This window comes from Mycteria americana, chromosome 10 (genome assembly GCF_035582795.1).
Source record: "Mycteria americana isolate JAX WOST 10 ecotype Jacksonville Zoo and Gardens chromosome 10, USCA_MyAme_1.0, whole genome shotgun sequence".
Classification (NCBI taxonomy): Eukaryota; Metazoa; Chordata; class Aves; order Ciconiiformes; family Ciconiidae; genus Mycteria; species Mycteria americana.
In genome coordinates this window covers 5,523,470-5,547,720 of record NC_134374.1, presented here as the reverse complement: position 1 = coordinate 5,547,720, position 24,251 = coordinate 5,523,470, and the positions used below count along the sequence as shown (strand labels likewise).

At 44.1% G+C, this 24,251-nt stretch overlaps 3 protein-coding genes across 3 annotated transcripts; 2 read left to right on the top strand and 1 right to left on the bottom strand.

The window, feature by feature from the left end:
* Positions 1–2,100: 2,100 nt before the first annotated feature.
* LOC142415125 (uncharacterized) lies at positions 2,101–7,730 on the top strand. The gene is made up of 4 exons (XM_075513150.1): positions 2,101–2,236; positions 2,438–3,302; positions 3,783–3,879; positions 7,606–7,730. Exons 1-3 carry the CDS (start codon positions 2,101–2,103, stop codon positions 3,784–3,786), a joined length of 1,005 nt encoding a protein of 334 aa, XP_075369265.1. The 3' UTR covers positions 3,787–3,879; positions 7,606–7,730.
* A 1,800-nt stretch (positions 7,731–9,530) lies between these two features.
* On the top strand, positions 9,531–15,957 carry LOC142415190 (A-kinase anchor protein 17B-like). Its single transcript, XM_075513236.1, has 3 exons — positions 9,531–9,742; positions 11,018–12,536; positions 13,128–15,957. Exons 1-3 carry the CDS (start codon positions 9,653–9,655, stop codon positions 13,262–13,264), a joined length of 1,746 nt encoding a protein of 581 aa, XP_075369351.1. The 5' UTR covers positions 9,531–9,652; the 3' UTR covers positions 13,265–15,957.
* A 1,690-nt stretch (positions 15,958–17,647) lies between these two features.
* On the bottom strand, positions 17,648–23,637 carry PGRMC1 (progesterone receptor membrane component 1). The gene is made up of 3 exons (XM_075513240.1): positions 23,232–23,637; positions 20,948–21,103; positions 17,648–18,775 (listed from the first exon to the last, which is right to left on the bottom strand). The coding sequence occupies exons 1-3, from the start codon at positions 23,554–23,556 to the stop codon at positions 18,675–18,677; spliced, it is 582 nt and encodes a 193-aa protein (XP_075369355.1). The 5' UTR covers positions 23,557–23,637; the 3' UTR covers positions 17,648–18,674.
* Between the last annotated feature and the right edge of the window lie 614 nt (positions 23,638–24,251).

Genomic DNA, 24,251 nt, shown 5'->3' with positions numbered 1-24,251 from the left:
ACAGGTTGGCTCATTGTGCTTTTGTAGTCTTGTACTACAAGCACATGCCCTGGATACATTTCTACAAGATCAACATGTAAATACTTGGATTTGGTTGGCCTCTACTGTAACTAACTCATCTGCCTTCTGTATTAAGGGAGGATTAACAGCTGCAGATCTTTTGACAACGTGTTTCATTGGCGTGCCAACCCCAGTAGCTGTATTACAGAATTATACTACACTAAGTGATTTTGATATTAATGTTTCTCATTGCTATTTTTTCTGAGTAGGTAACGGCTGTACGCCAATGAACGTTACAAATCCATTGGCAGTGGACTACTTCCTCCTTTGACACCATAAACGCTGCTTCGATTTTGAAGGCATGTGTTGCTTCAACATAGCTGATGAATCAGCCAGTGTAGAGGACAACATTCAACATCTCCAGAACTTAATGCATCAAAAGAAACAATCCACTGGTGGTGCCTGGCTGGCTGAGTGGTTTAATTCCCTGACAGGATGAATGCGACACCTGATTCAAAGCATTATTGTAGAGATATGTTTATTTCTTTTTCTATATGTGTTTATTGCATACCTCTGTAAATTACTCTGTGCTACACCCCACAAGCCCAAATGGACATAGAACCACAGAGGCTGGAAAAGACCTTTAAGATCATTGAGTCCAACCAATAACCTAACACTACCAAAACCACCAATAAACCATGTCCATAAGCACCTCATCCAAACATCTTTTAAATACTTCCAGGGATGGTGACTCAACCACCTCACTGGGCAGCCTGTTCCAATGCTTGATAACCCTTTCGGTGAGTAAAATTTCCTAATATCCAGTCTAAACCTCCCCTGGTGCAACTTGAGGCCATTTCCTCTCGTTCTATCACTTGTTACCTGGGAGAAGAGACCGACCCCCACCTCTCTACAACCTCCTTTCAGGTTTCACACGCCTCCAACTTTGCCAGCCCCAGCACAAGCGGTCTCTTGAGCGAGGGGGTGGAATGTGGGGAAATAAGGGAAGACTGGCGAGGAGGACTGTAGACATGCTCAAGTGACTTGCAGCTGGGGTGTAGAAAAACAGATATATCATACTAATCATTGTTTAGTCTTGTGTGCTTGACAAGTAGAACATCTGTGTTTAGATAACATAGGCCTGTGATAGAGGCACCCTATCAAACAGGCTTGAGATTCCTGCCCTGCTGTGGGAAAGATCAAAGCACAGTGCTAAACTACACCTGCATGAATCCCTGATATACGGGCAAAACCAGCAGGTTCAGTGAACCTCTAGCAAGGACCAAGCTCCACGGTGCCTGTGTTCCTGCTTGTGTGCCTCTGCCTGGGTGCTGCTTTGGGGATCCCCTGGTCCGCACGGTAACGAAAATAAATTTACTCTTTGCATTTCATCTGTGGTTTTGTGGTTGTTCCTGCGTCCTGCCTGTATCGGCTAATACATTTGGTGTAGTCGGCAGGATATTAAGAATCCACCTTGGTATCGATTATGAAATTCCTCCCAATTGTCCCTTACAAATTTCCAAGCAGCTTTCCTCCCCTGCTTGCTGCCTCCAGCTACTCCACCAATAACAGATACTGTGTCCTGGGGACGTACCTCTTCTGAAAGTGCAAAGGTGAGAACTTTTTGAATCAGTTCTGGTTGAGAGATGGCTCCAAGAACTCGTTCAAGTCGGTTCTCCTCCTCCTGCATGTCTGCTTGCTTGTGAAGCTTCAGCATAGTGTCTAAAGTAGTACTATCTCTATGCTTCAAAACAGTTACATCTACAGGACTCCTCAGATCAGCTGACAGCATATCTTTTCATTCCACGTTGTCCTTAAACTGGTATCGGGCTTCTTCTAATGTTGCCTTGTGCCCAGCTTTTCCTAGTTTGCCCAAGACCAGACCTCTCAGAAGGGCACCTAGATGACCCTCTCCAGGTTTGGGGTCCCACCCCAGTCTCTTCGCTACTGGTGAAAGGACATCTTTCACAAGCACCTGGAGTTCCTCATAGAAGTCTGTGTGGGACACGAGAGTTGAGAGAATCCCCAGGTCACAGCCGAGGTCGATCCACACGGCAGGAAGCCGCGGCCCGGACAGCCTCCAGCACCTGCGGCTCCGCCATGCCCCGCTTTGCGAATCGTTCCTCAACACCACGCGTGAAATCCGCAAACACCACACAGCCACGCCGCCCCGGACCGCCCTTCCCCCGGGGTCTGGCCGCCGCAAAATGGCCCCGGCGGGTGCCGTGCCCCTCCGGTCTGGGTCGAGGCGGGCAGCCGGGCCCGGCCGCCGCCGCCCGCCGAGCTCCGGGAGGCGGGAGGAGCGGGCGGTGCTGGGCTGCGCCCCAGAGGCGGGTCCCCCCGCCGCTGCTCAGCGTGCGCCGCGCTCCGCCCCGGGGTGGCGGCGGGAAGGGCGCCCGGAAGCGTGGGCGGCGGCAGTGGCGGCCGGAGCGGTAAGGGCAGTCGGCCCGCTGCGGCCTGTGGGAGCGGGGTGCTGCCGGCGGAGGGCGTCTGCCGCTGCGGGAGGCGCTCCTGGGGCGGGGCGGGCGGCTGGCTGGGCTCGGTGCCCCGCTCCTTCGGGGGCCGCAGCCGCGGCTGCCGGGCGCCCCGCTGGCGAAGGGCGCTGGGGGCGTCGGGGAGCGGCCGCGGCGCGGCCAGGCCCGGCCCGTGTGGGGAAGGGGCCGCGGCCGGAGGGCTACCGCTCTCCTCCGTGCCGGCCGGGCCTGGCCCGGGCCGCGCCCGCCGGGGCACCGGGGGGTGGAGCGGTTCCCGGCAGCTCCGGTGGGGCTGCCCGGAGCCCGCGGCCCTGCTGGAACGGGCTGGCGGGTGTTAGGTTCGGCTCGGGCGGTGGCCGTACCCCGGGCTCGGGCGGGCCGGCCCTCCCCTCCGGCTGCCGGGGCGGCGGCGGGCTCGACCGGAGGAGTGTCATCCCCTGGCCTCCTCAGCCGGCCCCCGCGGTGGGTGGCTGGGCCCGGGGGGTTTACTGACTCGGCTGGCGTGCGGCCGCAGAGGCGCTCCGGCAGCCCGGAGCAGGGCCCAGGGGTGGCAGGAGGTGGCTGCCCGCCCGCCCCCTCACCGGGGCAGGAGAGCGGGTCGGGCCCTGCCGCTGCCTCTGTCCTCCAGTTCCCGCTGAAACCGCCCCCTGGGCGCTGGCCGAGGGGTGGGCGCCAGCCTGGCGGCCGCTGGGCCCTGGCCACGGGGCTCCTTTTGGCCGGCGGTGCCATAACCCGACTTGCGGTGCTGCTGATCCCGCTGGAGCTCGGGCACCTTCCCGCTGAGCAGAGGGACCGCGGCCTTACGGCAGTTGCGTCCATGGAGATGGGGTTGGCTTGCGGTTTTCTTTATCCCCACCTCAAAACACGCAGCATGAAGTAGCGATAGTAGAAGCGCTAGCTTTAAAATGCCCCTTTTATTGCGATATTTGTGTGAGCAGTAGCATTTCTGATCATCCTGCTCTTCACTTAATTTTGCACAGAGCAAGCTGAATAAACTAGTCCTGTCTGTTGAAAAGCTGTTTAAACCTCTTGTTTAAACTTCTCCAGGTGACTCTGGTAAACGCTTCTCCCTGCGTGACAAACTCTTTCTGCTACTATGGATCAATACATACGCTTGCCACATTGCCATTTGCTCGTAGGTGCTCTTGCATACCCACCTCTGCGGAATTAAGATATTTCTTCTGCTTCAAGCTGTCCTTCGGCTGTGCTGGTGGAACTGCTCGGGGGCTGCGCTGTGCACGAGGGCAGGGAAACCAACTGTCTGAAAAGTAACCTGGCAAAATACAATTATTTGTTTTTTTCTTCAAGCTAGATTGCTTTCCTGACCCGGTTGATGGTATGGTCTCAGAAACAGTTATGATGGCCCAGGGCCTGGCATGAGTGACCAGCTGGGAAACTGGGGATGGTAAGAGCTGTTTGAGCTAGCGGTACCGTGAGCAAATGCAGGGGACAACTTTGGATCACATTATTCTCACTACTTGCATTTTGCTCGTATGGACTATATGGGTGTTTCAGGTTAGATATTGCCAGGCAGTTAATGTTTCCCTAAAGTCTATTTTTGTTTTAAAGTATGAACTTGGGTGACATGTTTTAGGGTGTTCTGAGATAATTTAGTCAATGTAAAAAGGATCATGCAGATATTAAGGAAAATAATTTCATAGTTACTGATTTATCCTTATGGTTTTCTTTAAGGCTATGGAAGGGTTATTGTAGTACATTAGTAACAGCTTGGGTTTCCCTTGCAGTGTTGAGGGGAGTATGTTTAAGTGGTGATAGAAAGTAGGCTTAAAGGAGTTAATTTGCTGTGTATGGTACTGGCCAAATTAATACTGTGTGCAGGTTTGGGATTCATATGTTTTACATTGGAGACTGTTAGAATATTGCAATAAAAAATACTCAGGGGCTGGAGAAAGTGCCTCACAATGAGGGACTGTGAGAGAGCTCTCAAAGAGCTCAAGCTATGTATTTTATATAAGACAGATGACTGAGAGGCACCTGGATTATAGCATGTAAGAGGAAAAGAAAAAAAAAACAAAACAACAAAAACCCCACAAAACCACGTAGATGCTAAAAGAATGTGAATCTAGTAGAGGAAGGCTTATGAAAAATCAATATGTGGAAGTGGCTTCCATTTCAAATGGCGAACGAGTAAGGAATGGAACAAACTGCCTGTGGGAAGTGGCAGGCTTTCGTATCATCGTATTTTCAAACCAGAGCCAGGTGCCTTCCTGGAAGAGATGCTTCAGCCAAATACCCTCAGCACAGGCCAGAGTAAGTGATCTGATGGCCTGTTGTGGTCCTGATCAGCTTGAATCTCTTCTAAAATACTGTATTATTTTAGGCCCCTGAGACATAGCAAGTTACGGGGTTTCACAGGAATTCCTCAGCTGAGCTAGGAATTGATCACAGATCTGTGGAGTCCCAGTTCAGTATCTTGGTTCCTTTTTATCCATTTAAGTAGCTGCTTTTTTTTTTTTAGTATATATTAGGGTTATGAGAACATGTGATTGCAGCAGACAGACATGCAGGTAGCAAAGGACAGTTCAGCCTGTAGTTATCCTAGAAAACACTGGTGCAAGGGCAGATGTGTTCCTTATGTTATAACCATGGCAGAATGGCTAAAAGGAAACAATAATTGGGTAAAGGGGTCAAATGTCAGATTCCTTGTGATTTGTCAGTTGGCACAGTTAAAACCTAAAGTTAAGATAACAGCTTATATTAATATGTCAGGGTTGATTCCAAAAGGCCATGCTGCTGAGCAGCAAGGTAGTGGCTCAGCCAGTAAATAATTCTGTGCTTTGTATGCAGTTATGCGATGAGAAATAAATTTCTGATGCTTGAAGAGCTCCTGGCTATGAAGGAGAGGGGGGAGGAGCAAGGGTAATGGTCTGCACTGGCAAACCACTATAGCTTACTTGGCTCTATGGAGAGACTTTTGGGCTTACTTTTAGGTGATTTATTGCAGTAGTAGGAATATCGTTGCAGCCATGATGGTGTAAGGATATAAGTGAAGAAAGATTTGCAAGGGCAGGATAATATCAGTTGGTTTAATAGAAGATGTACTTGCAAAACGGAACACCAGCTCTTCTTCAGGCTTGACTTTCATGTCTCTACAGGTTTCAACAACAGTGTCGTGGATGTTTTAACCTGCCGCACCTCAAATCTTAGTGTGATGGAAAAAGTCTAGTTGATACTAACATTATAGATAGCTTTAGGAAGCTCTTTATCTTCATGCACGGTGGGCAGAAAGGATTCTAGAGACTACTTGCTTTTTCAGTTTTGTAATACATACTTGGGGTGTATCTGCTTTGCTTAGATGAGATACTGAAGGTGTGTCCGTATATGTACAAGGCCGTAGTCAGAGATTAATCCTGAGATATTCAGCCTTGCCTAACAAAGTTGTGGTTAATTCTGAGTGCATTTGGCAGCAATTCCTTAATAGGAGCAATTCAGTGCTGCAGTCTGTGCTGTAGCTGCTGCTTCCAGAGATTCCTGTTTTTTGTTTGGTTTTTTTTTTTTTAATTACACTAGCTTTTCCTTCAGAAAAATGTGTGCTTTTTTCTTCATCATTCTGAATAAAGTATAGTCACCCTCTTTTAGCTGGCAGCTTCTTGCACTGCACTTGTCTTCCCCTGTAGATTCCTATATTGAAGGCAAACAGGCATTCTTCAAGTAATGGCAGTATAGTTTTTAATCTGTGACAACCATCTTCCAGACTTTTCATCTTCCAGACTTTTCATGTTGCTTCAGTGGAAGCTTTTATGTAGCACTCCTGCAGTTCTCTATCTATATGTATCTTTCCCTCCCCTCCTTTGGCTTAGTCTGTATTTATGTTAAAATGGTGGCTAAAAAGAAAGAAAAATATAGCACATGGACAGCATTAAAATATACTAACCTTTATTTGTTACTAGCTGCTGAGTTTTTGTGGAAGAAACTGACATGGTGGTTTGCCAACTTCTGCTCTTTTTTCCTTGAAGTTAGGCCTGAGAAGTCCTTGCTAACCAGTGGAAGTCTCTCTGTAAACTTTTTGGATGCTTAAGCATCTGAGGGGAAAAAAAACTTATGATTATCCTGTTTGTACTGGGTATAGAGATACTGATAGATGAAGTTCACGTATCTGAACTTAAGTCCTTTAATAAAAAAATGGCATTTTACTGTTTTGATTTCCTGAAAAACTGGTGTGGGCGAGGTAAAAGTTGTAAATATTTTCAGTGTGGTTGGCACTGGAATTGGGAGATGATCTCAGGAGCTGGCGAGACTCTTTGAAAGATACTTGGTTTCTTATTGTTAAGCATGAAGTAGGGGCAGCAGCTGCCCTAATTTAGGTGGTTCTTGGCTAGTAAAGGGTACCCTATCTCTTCTCTGTACCTATTTGCTTAAGTATATTGAGGGATTAATACTTTTAAGTGCTATGCTTAGTATGGCATTATGAAAGAAAACTTGCAATCTGAAGCTTAATTTCAGCAGCCTAATAGCTTACCTCCGTAAGTACTTATTAGGGGTACCCTGTTTCAGTATTTTTTCCTAGCGGGTAATTTCTAAACTGTGACCCTAAAATATACTCTATGCTGGAAATAACACTTCATATTACTTATTTTTTCAGTGTAGATAGACCTTGATGCAGTTTGCTTGCGTGTTTTCTTTTAATGTGCTCACATCTGGGCATTTGAAGCTGATTAAATGCAGCACACATCAACAGAAGTCATAAATTTTTAAGCAAACAAGCAAGCATTTGGTCCAAAAGATGTTGCTCTGAGTCAGTGAACTCTAGTTTTGGCAGAACTGCATGAATCCTGCAGCTAGGAATGCTCTGCTGAACGTACTGAACTTTGAGTCCCCAGAAGAGCATGCCAGGAATGGGTTTGGCCAAGGGTATGATGTCAGATTGTGAGCCCCTTGTGTCACAGCAGGAGGAGACATTTGGGAGCGGGGTGTTTGAGCTTGACTGACAACCCAGTGTGAACTTCACAAGAGATGTTCTAGTATGCCAGGGTAGAGAGAGAGATTTTCACGAGTGTAGTAGTATTTGGTAGTCACCTCGGGGCTCTCGTTTGCTCAGCAGGTCGTCTGCGTCTGTATAAATACACAGCAAACTGAACTGCTAAGTCTGATTCTGCTTCTTCTGTGACAGGTGACTTCTGGTACAACCAGACATTTTAGTGAAGGAGCCATAAGAAAGAGAAGCCTGGAAAGACTAAAGCTGCAAGAACAGGAGCACGTTCGAAAAAAGGGGGAAAAAAGAGAGGGGGTTGAAAGGTGAGAGTGAATTTTTAGAGAATGTCCCATTTTCTTGAGATTTGTTACACTACCTCATGCCAAGTAAAATCCAGGAAGAGTGGCTACTGTAAAAATCCAGGCTTTGATGAAACAGGAGTTGGAGAACTTGAAGCAATACTATGTAGTTTTTAATTTATGTGTTACTGTTGGAAAGAAAAGCATCATGATAATTCTGTGTGTAAGGTATTGGATGGAGGGGTCTCAGTTATGAGGAAGGTTGGACTAGAGACATCCTGAGGTCCCTTTCAGATTGGATTATTCTATGGTTCTGTGGGCCTGGAGTGAAATCGGGGAGCTGGTGCTCTCAAATTGCTCTGAGGCTTGATTGCTTAAGATTCTTCATGTGGCCTTCTTGTATTGCTCTATGCTGCAACATCACAAATTAATGTCTTTATGCCCTGAAGTAAAATTAATGTGACGTACATTTCTAGGTGCCTCCCAGTTGACTGGAAGGCCCAAAGCTAGAGATGAACACTTTTCTGCCTTTCCCTCTACCCCTTTTTACTTTTTTTTTTTTTTCATTGTAGTTATCTTTATGGCAGTGTTCTTAAATTTTGTGTGTGAGTAATAGTAGTATATTGAAGTTTTAATTCTGTAGATAATGTGTGGATGACGTCTTAAACTGTCACTAGTAATTAGTCATGTTACACACCTTCATATCTTAAAAACACTCAACACTTAGAATGCAGAGCATAGCAACTGTAATGCTAGATCTCTGAAAACATTGCTATGCTTCCAGTGTTAATACCTTCTTATTCAAATACTTTTTAAAAAAATATTTTTAAACACTTATGTGTGTGAACACTTTGTCATAAGGGTAAAAGTGAGAAAATTTGTGCGTTGAGATAAAGACAGCTTAATAGATAAAGCAAAAGCCACACAGGCAAGAAAGCAAAACAAGGAATTCATTCACTCCTCCTCATGGGCAGGCAGGTGTTCAGCCATCTCCAGGAAAGCAGGGCTCCATCACGCCTAACGGTGACTTGGGAAGACAAACGCCATCACTGCGAACGTCCCCACTTCCTTCTTCTTCCCCAGCTTTATACGCTGAGCATGACGCCATACGGTGTGGAATGTCCCTGTGGTCAGTTGGGGTCAGCTGTCCCGGCTGTGTCCCCTCCCAGCTCCTTGTGCCCCCCCCCAGCCTCCTCGCTGGTGGGGTGGGGTGAGAAGAGAAAAGGCCTTGACCCTGTGTAAGCACTGCTCAGCAGTAACAAAAACATCCCTGTGTTACCAACGCTGTTTCCAGCACAAATCCAAAACACAGCCCTGTACTAGCTGCTGGGAAGAAAATTAACTCTACCCCAGCCAAAACCAGCACACAGCTTCAACTTTAATTTTTAGAACAGTGGAAATAGTCTTGTAATATCTCTTAAATGGGACCCTCATGCTAATTGGTAGGGGAGATTTGTTAACTTAAGAATTAGATCCAAATGATCAGTCTCTAGTTGTGTCATTGGAGACAAATGATGTGAATCTGTCATCTTGGCAGTGCTTGTAAAGAAAACCCTAGAATGCAAACCATTTGAAGAGACAAAGAACTTTCTAAACGTGTGCATCAGTTGGATGCATGTCATCTATGTGCCATGTTTTTTTAAACGTTATTCTAACAAACAAGATTTCTTGTTAGCCACATGTGGGTTCTTGGCAACTGGTTGCTTATTATTAGCGCTTCAAAGACTTGCATCCAATTCCCCTGGAATCAAAATGTAAACAAGTGTCATCTAAATTGTCCCATATTGATAATTACCTAGAAAAAGACGTGGTGCTGAAAAGAAGTTCAAGAGAGAAAAAAGAAAGCTAAGCTCGGGAGGAGAGAAGAAAGGCAGATAGATGGAGATGAGAAACATCCCCAAAAGCAGCAGAAGGTACCAGCTGAAGAACAGCAGTGGCCAGAGAATATGCCTGAATGGGAAGAAAGGAAATCCCTGCTAGCTCAGAGAAGAGTGGAGTCTGTCAGACTGCTTACAGTGCTGTTAAACCGTGTGAAAGTAAGACTATTTTAAAACATACTTTAAATTTTGAAGGGTATATATTAGAGCTTGAATAATTCACTAGACATTTGATGTCTTGATGCTATTCAGAAGAATGCCTTGGGAACGCTGAGAAGGCCTGAGGTCTAAGTCTTGTGACAATCTGCTCTCAGTCTTTCCCTGAGAGCAAAGGTGGTGCATTTCCACCCAGAAACTTTGCCTTTGATGCTTGTTTGAGGCCTTGTCATTACTGAGTAAAAATAGGGCTAGAAGGGCTGTATCGGCTCTATTAGCCTTGATCCAGCATTGCAAACAAGGAGTTTCGGGGTGGGATGCAAATGATGCTATCTCTGCTTGTTTTGGTCTCACGTCTGCAAGTGACAGAATTAAATTGACACGGATTATGCCAGTTGCATTTCTAGTAGCCTCTCTTTTGTGGCCAACACTAAGCTATCAGTTTTATTTCAGTTTGATTCAGCTAAGATCTTGAGAAAGTCAGCAGAGGAGTGATAAAAATTTGAGTGTCTTGCACACAGATTAATGTTTGGAGGTTTATTTTAGTGCTTTGGGCTAAAAAAAGTTTTAAATGAAAACAGGGGTTTTCATTTCTCAGGGGTGCTAACATGGCTTTCTCTTCACTATTTGCTAAGCAAAAATTTGCTTGTAGCTTTTAACAAGTGTATGTTTTCCCCGATCCTTAATGTTAAATATTTCTAAAGAACTGTAATTTACTAAGAGTTGAAGTCAGAGGCTACCCTTGCCATTCTGCATGACTTTTAGGGCCCCATAATGTCTGACATTGTCCGCCTTAGTTATGAAAGTGATGTATTAAATAAACTTCTATTTTCTTGGTTTCACCACTTGGAAAGCTTTAGTTTGGTTGTATTTGGACCCATTTAAAACAATGTATAACAAAGCAATTTATTCTAAATAAAATATTTGATCTACAAAAGTCTATTAATTTTACTGTTGCACGCAATACTAGTTGTGATGCTGTGATCAAAGAAAGAATAAATATTTTTTAATGCAGTTGCAGTGAGATAGATAAAATCGTTGAAAGGACCACTTTCTTACTGAATTGAGAATGCAGCTTTCTGAGATGATGAAATACTGTAGTTCTAACTTAGGAATAGTGAGATAGTTCAGAGCTCAATCGTACAAAGCCAAACTTATCCCTCACCTGTATAATTCTTCTGACTGTGGGACTGCTTGCTTATGAGTTTGCAGTTTAGCGCTCTATAGCACTCAATAAATGTACATAATAATTTTCCTGATTTTTTTTTTTATTTGAAGGATTTTGCGCAGTTGTCAAGTCAAAAAGTGGATCCTTCATTGAGCGTAAAGAAGGACAATTCCTTTTCTGAAACAGCATTAAAAGACATTAATCGGGAACTGATTAACTCCCATTATCATACGCACAAAAAGGTGAAACATAAGGAAGCGTTTAAGTGCCCGTTAACCCAAAAAGGTAGCAGCTTATGTAGCGAGGAAGGAGATGTGAGTAACTTCCATGCGTCTACTTGTCATATAGTCAGGACGATTTTAAATGATTCCTCTACAGCCCCGAGTTTTGACGGACTGCCTGGCAGAGAAGTGTACAACTCCTTTGGCTGTGGATCTTTACAGATTACAGTTACACAAGACTGCAGGGTCATCGAATCTCTTGATGGAAGGGACTACCCAACATTGAATGTAGTTCACACGCAGCCAGTGTCTGGTGAAGATGGTTGCGAAAAGCAAAAGGTTTTTGAGACTGATGAATTCATCCATTATTTACTAAACTACTATCAGACACCACGCTATGCACGTGTTTGCTTAGAGCCAAAAACCACTGCGAACAAGTGCTGGTGGAAGAGAGTGGTGTCTGATGATGATAGTGATTTTGACATCAGCTTGAGTAACAAACATAGTCAGCACTTCAGAGAAGTGAGTCCTCTACAAAACCTCAACAAGAGAAATTGTACTAGCGATGATAATTACAGACTGGTGATCACTGTTGGGGAACTTGGGTCAACAGACACAGCATTAGAAAACAAGACCTATGGGGGTAGGTTTGCAAAAAAGTTGCAAGTGCAGAGGAATGACTCACTCACTGTTGATAACTTGCCATATGCTGGACTGACTCATTCTTTGGATTGCACTGCTCTTACTCATGATAAGGAATTCAAACAAGAAGATGGTAATGATGAAGGTACTGCACCATACAAGACATGTAGATCTGCTTGCAGATTAAAGGATTTGTTGGAAGAGATCAGTGATTCCGAGTACTTTAGAGAGGCACGTAGTGGCTCAGTGAAGAGAACAGAAAGAAGGTGTGAAGAAATTTACAGCAATTGTACTAAAGGGTGCTTGCCTGCAAGAGCCGGGGAAAGAAAATTACTGGTTTACCTTAAAAATGTAAGTCTGGAAGGTCAAGAGAAGGAAAGCAGCAAATGTAGCTTCTGTTCTAATTCTGTCCATGAGGGCTTGGCAAGGCAGTGTGAACATAAGCTTAAAAAGTCGTGCAAGAGGTCTAGTAGTAAATTAAGACATGAAGGACAGAGAAGTGAGAGACAATCCAGGGAAGAGGAGAGAAATGCTCGCAAAATGAAGAAAAAGCGAAAAAAGCTTTCTTCTAATCTATTATATGATGAATGTGGCTTTTCAGAGACGGACAGTTGCATGCAGCTGGAGTCACTCAGAAAGATACAAAGAAAATGTAAGAAAATGTTCCACAACAAAGTGAAATTGAAGACACTTCACACCGCTGTGGCAGCACCAGATGTTACCCCTCGTGATGGCTTGCCACTTCAGGAGACCCTCCAGAGGACAGGTGAGAAAGAGGGACACCAGAACTAAGGTGACTGAATTTGACAGGTCTCCGGCAGGTGAGGATAGTTGCTACAGTTCTTACAGTGATGAATGGTAAGTGTTTTTTAAAAAGACTTTTAAAAAGTATAAACATGGCATAAAAAAAGAGTGCAACTTCTCTGCAGTTAAAGGTTTGTTCAGTTTAGCTCAGAAACACTACACACAGCTGCAGTTGAAGAGTAGTATTTGTCTACTTAATTGGACAGCAGAGTATCTGTCGTGTGCCTTATCAGATAGGTGGTTATTCTGCTAATAACAACGTGCATGCTAACAACTCAACATGCTTTAGACAACTAGAACGTTGTTAGGCAACTCAGTATGTGACACATCTGGGTGGGAAGTGCTGTCTAAAGTTAGTGAATTTATATATAGGCAGTCATCTGATGTCCATACAGGATTGCTACATTTCTGGCTACTGTTACTCACAGCCCTCTCACAATGTACTATGCTTTCAGTTTGTTGGCGGTACGTTACAGCTACCTCCCCATACCCTTTCCCTCCCTGTCCCCCAACAAACTCATTTCAAGTAACTTTTTCATATACTTATCTACAGGAGATGAGAGGAAATTAATGTTGAGAAGAGAGATGGATGCAGATGTCAGAGGATGCCCTCTATTTCCTCTTGAGATAATTCAGACAAACCCCTGCTCAGATACTTTCTGTGGAACAGAGCCCAGAAGAGGATGCTGAACAGCTACTATGTAATAGCTCTTAAGTTTTTATATAGAAGTGGGAGAAGAAAGCCCTTTGACCATTAAAAGGTATATGAAATACTGGGGGTTTTTTGCTTAGGTAATCCCTTTGGTTAGAATATCTAATCGGTGTAGTGAGCCACAAAACCAGAATCTGTGTTTGCCTTTGGATAACAGAGGACCAAAGCTTTCCCCAGGGCCAGACAAACTTTCAAGGACCAGTCGCTAACAGTTTGAAAGGTTACAGAGTTGAGATCTGAGAGTGTTATAATCTGATTAAATGTAGGGAACCATGTAAATATCAAAGTTATGGTATTTAGTAATAACAAGTCATTGGGAAAAAACATAGCTATGTAAATCCTAGAGCAAGCATATGAAGTGCCTCCTCAATCAGATTGTTAAAATCATGGGACTGGAAGGTGTAGGGCATATTTATACTCAATTATGGGAAGTAATAGATTTCCAAATACAAAAAAAATCCCATCTTCTGTAAAATCCACGCTCGAAAAATGCTTGTTTCCTATTTACAATTCTAGAGGTGTTTCTGAAAACTTGCTGGTCTTTGGGAGGACAGATTTCACTGAACTTGTGCTAGATGTAGTGCTTCCAGGAATCTGAATGATGGTGTAAGCAAAGCTCTGAATGTTAGATAGTGAAAGGGCAATGTGTGTCAGCGTGCTGACAGTCCCCATATATATACAGGTTGAAAATTTGTTCACAAGATTTCAAAGTGTGCCCTTTTGAAGGCACATGCAGCAAGATAGCTATTTAGTATGAGCTTGCTTACAAATAATTTCCAGAGGAATTGTCAAATGTTGTCAGAGTTGTGCTGCATGTAGGTAAAAATGTGAAAACGCAGTCTAGGAGCTGGAGTTATATCTGTATTTATTCAGCTGGCTATATTTATAAGACAGCCACAGTTGCTTTTGGACAAAGTCCCTTAGCAAGATATAGAGGACCAGTTCTAAGTTGAATACAATGGTTATTTCAGCTTTCATTTTAGGATGCTTTATTTATTACATGTCAATATACTAAGTTAACGTGATGATGTTGCCTTCTTTACATAGACTCTTACCTATGTTTGTAACTTCTGCTCTAATAAACAGTAATAAAAAGAAATTGTAATTGTTCATGGTAGATAGGTTTTCCCCCAGTGTTCAATAGTGGCGATTCCTACGGGCTTCTAAGCCAGGTTTTACCAGTCTTCTCTGTTCACATGTTCAGATGTTGAGTGCCTTTTCAGGGTAATGAATGAGAAATGGTTGCTACTCAAAGTACTGTTAATCTATTACTTTTACCTAAAAAGATCTTATTTTCTTGACAAAAATATTTTCTGACTATTTTGGAGAACACTTATGCCCCTCTTAAGTCTCCTTTTTAGTATTTTATACAGTTATAATGAAGATCAACTATTGTATTTGTTGACTGTATAATATGTTTCAGTTGCACTGATATGACATACCAAGCGTGGTTTTCCTCTATGCAATATTTGCGGATTAAAGATGACAAAACTTCGTGCCCCGTCACTCTATAGACAGTTCTGTGTGCATAAGTACCCATTTCCCATGAGACAGGCTTTTCGATTACAGGTGAGGAAGTATTTCTTTTTGTTAATCTGGGGGAGCAGGAACTAAAGATTTCCTTAGGTGTACATTTCCAGTGTTTTATCAACATGTCACAATATTCAATAACAAATAAATACCAGTTCCATAACTGCTTCTTGCATTCACCTGTATTGATTGAAATTGATAAAGCAAATCCTCTATCTCCAAGTCCTCATTCTGTGTAAAACATTGTTAGTAAATAAAATATGTGTGCATTTTAAAATGTGAGGCACCATTTTAATCTTCATACTGAAACAGAACTTTTGGGTTTCCTATTTGTTTACAGGTGGCATTATTTAGAGCCTGTTTTCAGGTGTTTTAATACTAATTCTTTACTTTTCCTATCGACACACTTAATTTGAGCCCCATCCTCTCATATGCTGGACTGTTCAGTATAATTTTGTTTATTATCCTGAAGGCTAATCTTTAATGATACATGTAACAGTTTGCTTTAAAACTTTTTAAATACATAGCTTTCTGGATTAATTTTCAATAGTTATAGGAATAAATGTCACATCTCAAGTATGCAAGTTACAGAATGTTTAGACAATTAGAACACTTACTAGGTGAAAAGATGCATTAAAAGCAGCATTTATATAGTTCAGCAATGGAAACGTATAATATTGCTGGCATGATTTCACACCTTTCAGTTTGAGGCTGGCGGGTGGTGTTGTAGAGGTTCAAGAGGTTTGGTTTTTTTATGGAAACAGTTTACTCTGACATGTACGAAGTAGGGCCCCGAGACTGCAGATCTTGCAATCAAATCTGACTTTCCATACAGAACTAATGAGAATGCCTCCTAATGGAGCTAGTGAGAGGAGAAGTCTTCTCAGGGGAGCTGTCGGAACTAAGCTCATTACCAGAAATACATGGCCAGTTGGTTGTACCTCGCGCTGAATGCTGAAGACAAAATCCTACAGGCTCTTTTTAAAGCAGAAATACACAATGCCCATTATTACATCAGTCCGTCTGCTTGAAATACAAGAATACAGCAATGATGATATAAAGCCCTTTCTTCTTAATCCAGAGATTCCAGGCAAGGCATAGAAATGCCTCACCTTTTGTAAAACCCCCTACATAACTCTCGACATAAGCATTCATTACTGAACTTTTTTTTGTTTAACTGAAACAGCGTGAGTAAGAGCTAATAAAGATGATTAAGAGCAGGTAGACCCCAGGTAAAAGAATATCTGAATTTTACAAAGCAGTTGACAGTACACCAGAGATGCTAGTGGATTTTGGTTTGTCCTAGAGCTCCTCATGTATGCCTTCGTGACACACACACATGTAATGGGTGTTTGGATACTTCAGAAGGGGGAGATTGCTGACGGTCTCTGCTCTTAGTTGGTCATCGTGCCCTGCTTCGTTAATGTACAATCTGTTAAGCTACCTGGCATGGTTCTTTTTGCTTAGTCATTGCAGCCAGTCACTGGTGAAGGAAGGGATCAGGTTGCAATGAACAGAGAGTAAAAAAGAAGCTAAATCCCATCCATTTTCTCCAGCACTTTAGAAGAAAATCAAATCCATGCCTGCTGCTTCATGAAACCACTGCTTTTGTGACTCGCTTCTTCCCCTTTCACAATAAATTCTTTGTTTTCTCTGAAAAAGTGGTCTTACCAAAGTGTAATACTTCCTTCCCAAGGAGCACAAATGCTTAACGTTAAGCTTTGCCTTGTGTTACTGCCAGTTTTCTGGGTAGTTTTTATTATTATTCTTTGTGACACATCATTTAACATATAGATTAATACTTAAAATAGGGTTCAGTTCCTCAGGATACGTTATGGAGTAACCGAAGAGTCAGATGGTTGGGTCCACTGAAAGGCAGGTTACAGCCTAGCCTAGTTCCACTACATGACTGCCTTCCAAAGCTCCAGATTTTGCTGAGTGTTAACAATTACCTGGGCCTTTTTATGCCCAACTGTTTTTGCAGCAGCAAAGCATATTATATAATGTGAATGTGTTCTTAAACAAATAAAAGCACATTTCCGATCTGAGGTAAACCATTAGTAGTAGTTTGCAAAGAGTATAAATGTCTCTCAAAATAAAACAGCAACACAAACGTCATGACAAGATTTACATTTGTCTCTAGACCTTCATTAGGTAGTTCATACGGTACCACTTTACGCAAGCTATCTGGCTCAAACTCTTTATTTGAAGGCCCAGTGTAACCAAAAGAAAATGCCGTGAAAGTGTTAGGACTGAGGGAAAGTAATTCATTCTCACCACAGATGGTCTCAGGCACTTTAACATATTGTGTCAACTTGTTTATCAAAGCTGCTGTTGTGCAACGCACTCTACTTCCGAACAATTTTGCCTAGTTTACACCTTCCCACTCAGTTCGTCATTTTGGTCACGTTGCCAAATTGAAACAACTCGGCTGAACGGCCAAACCAGAGCAACTAAATACAGGGAACTATACCAGACAGGCACCCAAGCAGAACTGCCTGGACAAGAAACACGTTTACGAGTGATCAGCAAATCATTAGTTATGTCCTTGGGATTTCTGAGAAAGTTTTGCAGAAGTATTTTGGATGATGAAGGAGCAGATTTACATTTTTCCTTGGTCAAATCCATTTACCCAGCCCCCTCTGGTAGCAGACTAGGTTATGTAGTCAGAACAAACCTAGTAACTGAACATAGATGTGAGCTAAGACAGCAAATAAGTAAAAAGCGATTCAAAGGTCAGGTCCCCTGGGTATAGCATTGCTGGTTATGCATGAGATCATGCCGTTTCTTTTAATGGCAACGTTCCAAAGCAAGAGAGGCCTCAACACAGAAACGGCTTACGCCATGTTATTTTATTTTGTACAGTGAAATTTGTGTAAGTTACATTGACCAGTAACATTCTTCTGCTAGTTAAAGCTGCATGTACAAGAGCATTTGTTAATAATGCCATACCAGCAAGTCTCTTTTTAGGCCTAGCAACCAATAGCAACTGATCTTCCTTGTTTAATATAATTTCATTAAAATTCACAGAAGAGTTTTACTAAGCAGGAAAGTGAATGAATAGTAGTCCGGTCGAGTCACACTTCATGGTGTACCCGGTTTTTAGGGATGCTTAGTTACACTCAATATCTAAACCTTTGTAACGCTTAAGATGTGCTTTAAAAGTAAACAAAGAATATTAATCCATGCATAATTATGCATGACTGAATACATCAAGTATTCATCAATCCTTATTAATTCTGTAAGTATCTAAAAGTGATTTAACCTCTTAAAAATTCCCATCTTTTTTTAAAGCAGTTAGCGTTTCATCTGTAAGCCGCTATGTAACTCCTTAAAAGCCAAATTATCTTACATAATATTGAATTACATTGCACCACAAATGAGTATGATGCTTCATGGACAAATAAAATAGAGTCCCTTTTCTAAAGGAATTACAACCCAAGGCCCAGATCGTGCAGAAGCTAACACAAAACAAGATTTAGTGGAATTTGTGTTGCGTATGTGAAGTTACTGTTGTGCTTGTGTCCACAGTGTTCGGTTGTTAATGAAAAACTGGATTTCAGCCTGCTCTGCACTAAGTGGTGATAGGACAAAAACAGTCCTTTATTGCCAAAATTGCAGTTTACTTTAGCACAGACATGTTTCGTGCATACTTCAGATTATGCAGGTTTAAAGGAAGATAGATCTTAGACCTTTAGTAGTTTACCGAATTTGAAAAGGAAACCTTTGAAAAGAAACAATTCACTGTAACTTTGGACCTTTTGTAAGCATTGCTGCTGTTGCAACTTGTAAAACAGAAGTGGAATGTTACAAATGATCCTTTATGATTCAAAAATAGATGGTTCCTCACTGTACTCTTTAGTCTTTCTTTGCATCCTGGGCATCTTTTTCTTCTTCATCAGAGTATACAGTGGGTTCCTCCCCTTCCTTCAGCAGCTTACCAACATAGTGATACTTAACTGGGAAAAAAAAAAGAATCCAGGTCATTACTCTGCCCTGAAGATGTACCTTTTTTAACTCCTATGTCTGTTTCCTAAATTAACAAAATGCCTATATTATAATAAAATAGCTCTCAGCAACTTATTCCAAACACTGGGGGGAAGGAGAAAAGCCAAAATCAACTAAGTGAACTACTATTAATGTTGTAGTAAGTGTAGGAAACATGAAAGGGAATGTAACTGTAATTCTCCTTCTATTGCTTCAGCCAAAAGATGAATGAATGTAAAGACACATGTAAACTGAGGGACTCATTCAGCTAGAGAAACAGAATCCTGGATTAGATTATTTTTCTTGCCAATGTCAAAGCTAGTTTTTCAGCCAATGGCATTGTTAGAATATTTATGTTATGTATTATACATGCACGCACATACATACGTGCACACATGTACACAACTTTCAAAGGTTTTATTTTTTGTAATATATACTGAAAATATCCAATAGGACAGAAGAGAGATCCTTTCTCCCAGAGATAAAGATGGATCTGTTATGCGATTGTGCAGCTAAGCCTCTGCCTTATTTTATATCTCTTTTTGAACATGTAAAAACGCCGAGATCATATACATGTAAGAACTGAGAGCTATGCTATGTTGCCCATCTGTCAACTTCAACAAAGCAAAAGATGCCTCTGATTACAGGTATTTTGGACTAACATTGTTGTTATAATTAATAAGAATTTAAAGCAACTAATTGGCAAATTTACTAGAAACATAGTAATAAAAAGAGCGCAGTTCACTGTCAGTCCTGATGCCCGACTCTTGAAAAGGTAGATTTAAACACTACTTTAGGTCAGATATTTGGTAGCATAGTACTCGTTTCTGCGACATACTTGTTAGCGTAATAAAACAGCCATTCAGTGTGGCATGATTAACAGTCTTGATTAAGACAGGAAGAGCGCCAAAATAGTAGGGGCACATCAGGTCAGGACTGAGATGTTCTAATGACATTACGTGGAGGAAAGCTCCATGCTAGTTAGTGATAGTAAATCTTTAATACTGAACACTAGATTTAAAAACAAAAACCATTTATTTCCACTATACTACTTTTTTGTATATGCAATTTCCATCTCATATATATATATATATATAAATTAATCAACACAAACAACTGATACATTTATTTTTTGTCTTATCTGAGCACAAGAAATCCCTTTGGTGTTCACTTGCCTAAAAGGCATCATGAGATATGGAGGAATTATTTTTCATCAACAAGATATGCAATAGGAGAAAAAAAAAAATCATACCAGTGGGCATGCCCTGGTACAAGGTCAACACAGCAATTTCCATAAAACAGAGGTTTGAAGTTCTTCTTTTTGAGCAGCAAGTTGAGGCACACGCCACAGAACAGTTGGAATTGCCTTTTTTAAACTTTTAATACTAAGCATAGAAAAACAAGGCAACTATGAAAGTGACTTCCATCTGTTAATTTTAGAACAAACATCTCAAGTGTGGAAGTTGTGTTTTTTCCTCTGCCACTCTGGCCATCACTGGCACAGCAATGACCAGGCTGCTTGCAAGCACAGAGGTGGCATTTGCCCATTTCTGATCACCTTCTGGGGAGAGGGTCAGCTGGACACAGTTGTCCATGAATCTGATAAAGCCACCAGCAAGGCCATGCAGAATAACTTATTTAGAGTAAAAAAAGTTGTATCAAGAGCTCCAAGGGGAAAAGGCCTAGTTTAAACAGTCTTTCAAAACTCAAAAAAGCCAAGAAGTAATAATTCAAATGCTACTCTCATTTCTGAGAAGCTGAACAGGACATAAGCTTCATTTTTCAGAGCATTAAAATCTAATTGTCTTTATAGATGGGATCTTAACTGTATCAAAAACATGCTCTTAATTTCCAATTCCTGTCAACTTTTTGCGTGGTCTTATAGATCGTATCCTATGACAGCACTTCCATCTCTCCTACTGTTCTGTAAGGAGCAGAGGGAGGGAGACCGCAGAAGGAAAACCTGACATTTATCTTAATTCTTTTGAGTAACGGTAATTCTATTAATACTTAGGAAACTGAGGTACTAACTCAAAATAAGTTTCCAGACTGATGTTTCCAGCTGGTAACAGCCTTTTAACCATTGCTTCCCTTATTACACACTAGTTAGCTACTTCTTTGTAAACAGGTTTAAAATTGCTTACAAGTGAATTGTGACTCCCAGTCCCTCAAGGCCTCTTGCTGTGTAGCGTTGAGATCAGAGAGGTCATCATAGTCATCCCTCAGAGCCTCCTTATCCAGGCAGAAAGTAGCAAGACCTCGGGATGCATCTCTTCCAGCAAAAATCCCATACGGGCCCCCTTTAAAATAAAAACATAAGCTGCATTATTACAGAGGTAATGGATGCTGTACGATCTTCGTGGATCAGAGTCCCCAAACTGAAACAGATGATGAGTTCCTACCTTCACTTGTGCATCAGAGGTGCCTCAAATTTCTGAAATGTTTTAAAGTTTTATTCTACTTGGTAATAAGGGAAAACAGAGGAAGAGGACAAGAAACAAAACCATGGGAAGAGATGCCGAGTTTGCTGAAACATCAGGACAATGAACCACACAATGGTGCATGGAACATACAAACAGGGTAAGAACAAGCATACAAACTAGGAAGCACATCCTCAGAAAGAGGAACAGAGGAAGGATTTGCAAGTCTGAGGTGAAATGGAGGTTTTCTAAGAGATGCTCCTGACTTCAAGAGCTGAAAGGATGACTTGACAGCAAATGTGGTGGAGATACTAGAAATTACCAACTTGGAAGAAACATCTATTAAAACTTTCAAAATGCAAGATGAACTCAAATGATCAAAGCATGCAACTCACAGTAGACCAGAGCTATCTTATCAAGAGAGACTCTTCATTAATGATTAACTTGCTTGCATGACAAGCCAAAAATGGAGATATCACGTTGCAACTAGACATTGAAAGTTTTTCTTAAGGGAGCTTAAAGAAGTTAGATGTGAACTTTGGTTACTGTAGAGAGCATACCACCTTCCACGCCTCCCGGAGTGAGCTTTTTCCTAAATTCATCAAAAGAGTCTTACTTTTCCATTAAAATTAAAACAAAACTAGCCAGACACTGTGATGAGCCATTCAGCAATTACCAAATTAGATACAACGGGCAGCTTCTACTGTTGTCAAGAAAGGTAGCATCCAAAGCATGGTCCTTAAGTCAAGTGGTTTTTAGTTTGCACAAATACAAAACTGCACATGTAACTCAGCTGTACATATCATCTTGACTGCTGCAGAATGCAAAGTTACAGTCCAGCGTCATTTAGCGACAGCCTCCAGCCTATGTTTGGACCAAAACTAATAATCTCATCATGCTTCCAAATACGTGGTGTCTCCTGCACTATTCTTCTTGTCTCTGAGTAGCACTGGCAGCTCACTACTGCAGCTACCACCTGTCTGGACAGTGCAAGGGTGGTTATGCCAGACAAAACCCAGTACAAATTAGCAAGCCTCAGGGAGGCTTTTTAACAGGAGGCCTCTGTTAAAAATAAAACCCCATACCCTAGTGGAGGTGATTAAACTCTTACACCTGGGTGCACGTACTCTCACCCACCTCATCACCAGCTCCTCTATAAGCCTCTGCATAGGTTATTCAATCTTTGCACATTTGAACTGCCTACGCTCCTGATAGGAAGCTGGTTTAATCTAAATTGCTGTGTATTTAGTATACATATTATGCAATAGAGTGATGTCCACTAAAAGTTGGGAATGGAATGTAAACACTTGGCTTCTGCTGCCCGGTGTCAGGCAAAGGCACCCGAGGCCAGCGAAGCCACACAACCCAGCAGCAGCACAACCTCTTACGGTACTTGCAGTATGTGTAACCTGCCCTGGGAAAATAAAGAGAATAATGAAGCAACGCAGGCTGACAAAACCGGAGCTTTTACAACGTCGAGGCCCGGCTCTGGAGCCCAGGCAATGGCGGTAATCCTGCCCTCCGCCTCACCCGGGGAGGCAGGTTTCCCAGCACTGCTGGTTCCGCGATCTGGTCCCAGGCTGAGCTGCCCACACCCTTCGCAGCTCTAAGAAAGCCCAGTCCTTTCCAAATCTCCGGATCGTGAGCAGGGGCAAGAGGGCACAGGCAGCTTAGCCGAGCGTTTATCCCGCAGGCCAGGAGGTGGCTTAGGCAGTAACGCGGAGCACGCTGATCCCCGCACCACAGGAACAAACTCCCCCGCCAGCACCGGCCCCGCGGCGGGGCCGCCCCTCCCCGCGCCCGGCGCCCGAGCAGGGGCTGCGCAGGGCGGCGGGGGGCGCGGGCCGCCCTGCCCGCGGGGTCCGAGCGGCGGCCAAGCCACCGAGGCGCCCGTGATCCCTCCGGCCAGCGGCGCCGGCCGGATCCCGGGCACAAAGAGACGGGGGTCCCCGGGCTGGGCCCGCCCCGGGCTCGCCGCGCCGCCGGCCCCGCCCGTCCCGGCCCTCACCGGGCCCGTAGAACTTCCTGGCGCGGGTCACGTCGAAGACTTTGCCGTTGATGGCCATGAGGATGCGGGGGTCGCGCACCCCGTCGTAGGGCCGCAGCTGCGCCAGCGTGAAGTCGCGGCGCTTCATCTTGGGCAGCGGCGGCGGGTCCGCCTCGCCCGCCGGCGCCGCGGGCCGCTCGCCCCGCAGGATCTGGTAGAGCAGGAAGAGGCAGAGGCCCAGCAGGCTCAGGTTGAGCGGGGAGCCCACGATCTCCAGCAGCAGGCCGCCCCCCTCGGCCGCCGCCGCCGCCTCCTCGCCGGCCACCGCCGCCTCCTCGCGGGCCATCGGGCTCGGCTGCGCTCCGGCACGGCGGGCTCTGAGCCGCGATGCGAAGGCGGCGGCAGGGAGGAGGAGCCGGCTCGCCTCAGCGCGCTGAGGGGGCGGGACGCGGCCGGCGGGCGGGCTGAGGGGGAGGCCCGGCCGTGTGGGGCCGGCCGCGGCGGGAGGAAGGGAGGGGCTGAGGGGCGGGCGGGGCTGAGGGCGGGAGGAAGCTGAGGCGCGGGCGGTGCTGCCGCCCTCAAATCTGAGGCGCTCGGCGCCACCTGGCCCCTGACCGGCCTCCGACAGTAGGTGGTGGTGTGAGCCAGGCGATGGCGATCGCCGTCCGGAGAGCCCGCGGCCCGGCGAGGGACTTCGCGCAGCTGAGGCGAGGACGGCTCCGCGGAGGGCGCCGCCGGCCGCCATTCCCTCGCTGAGGCGGCAGCAGGTCAGGTCAGGCTGCTGCAGCGGCGGCTCCGTGGCACACGGTTTCACAGAAATTTTGGCAAAAATAACCTGCGACTTGTGTTAGACCCGCGTCAAAGCTGCCGCGCTGGCCTGCTGGGAGCCGGCCGGTCCCTTCGGGCTCTCTCTCCTCCTGTGCAAGGGAGCATCTTCGTTTTCCTGACGGAACAGTATGTTTTCTTGGAGTGCTTACTAGCGGTCGTGCCAAACTCAAAGTAGGAGAAAAGGGAGGAAATTACTAGACTTCTGGGTTTTTG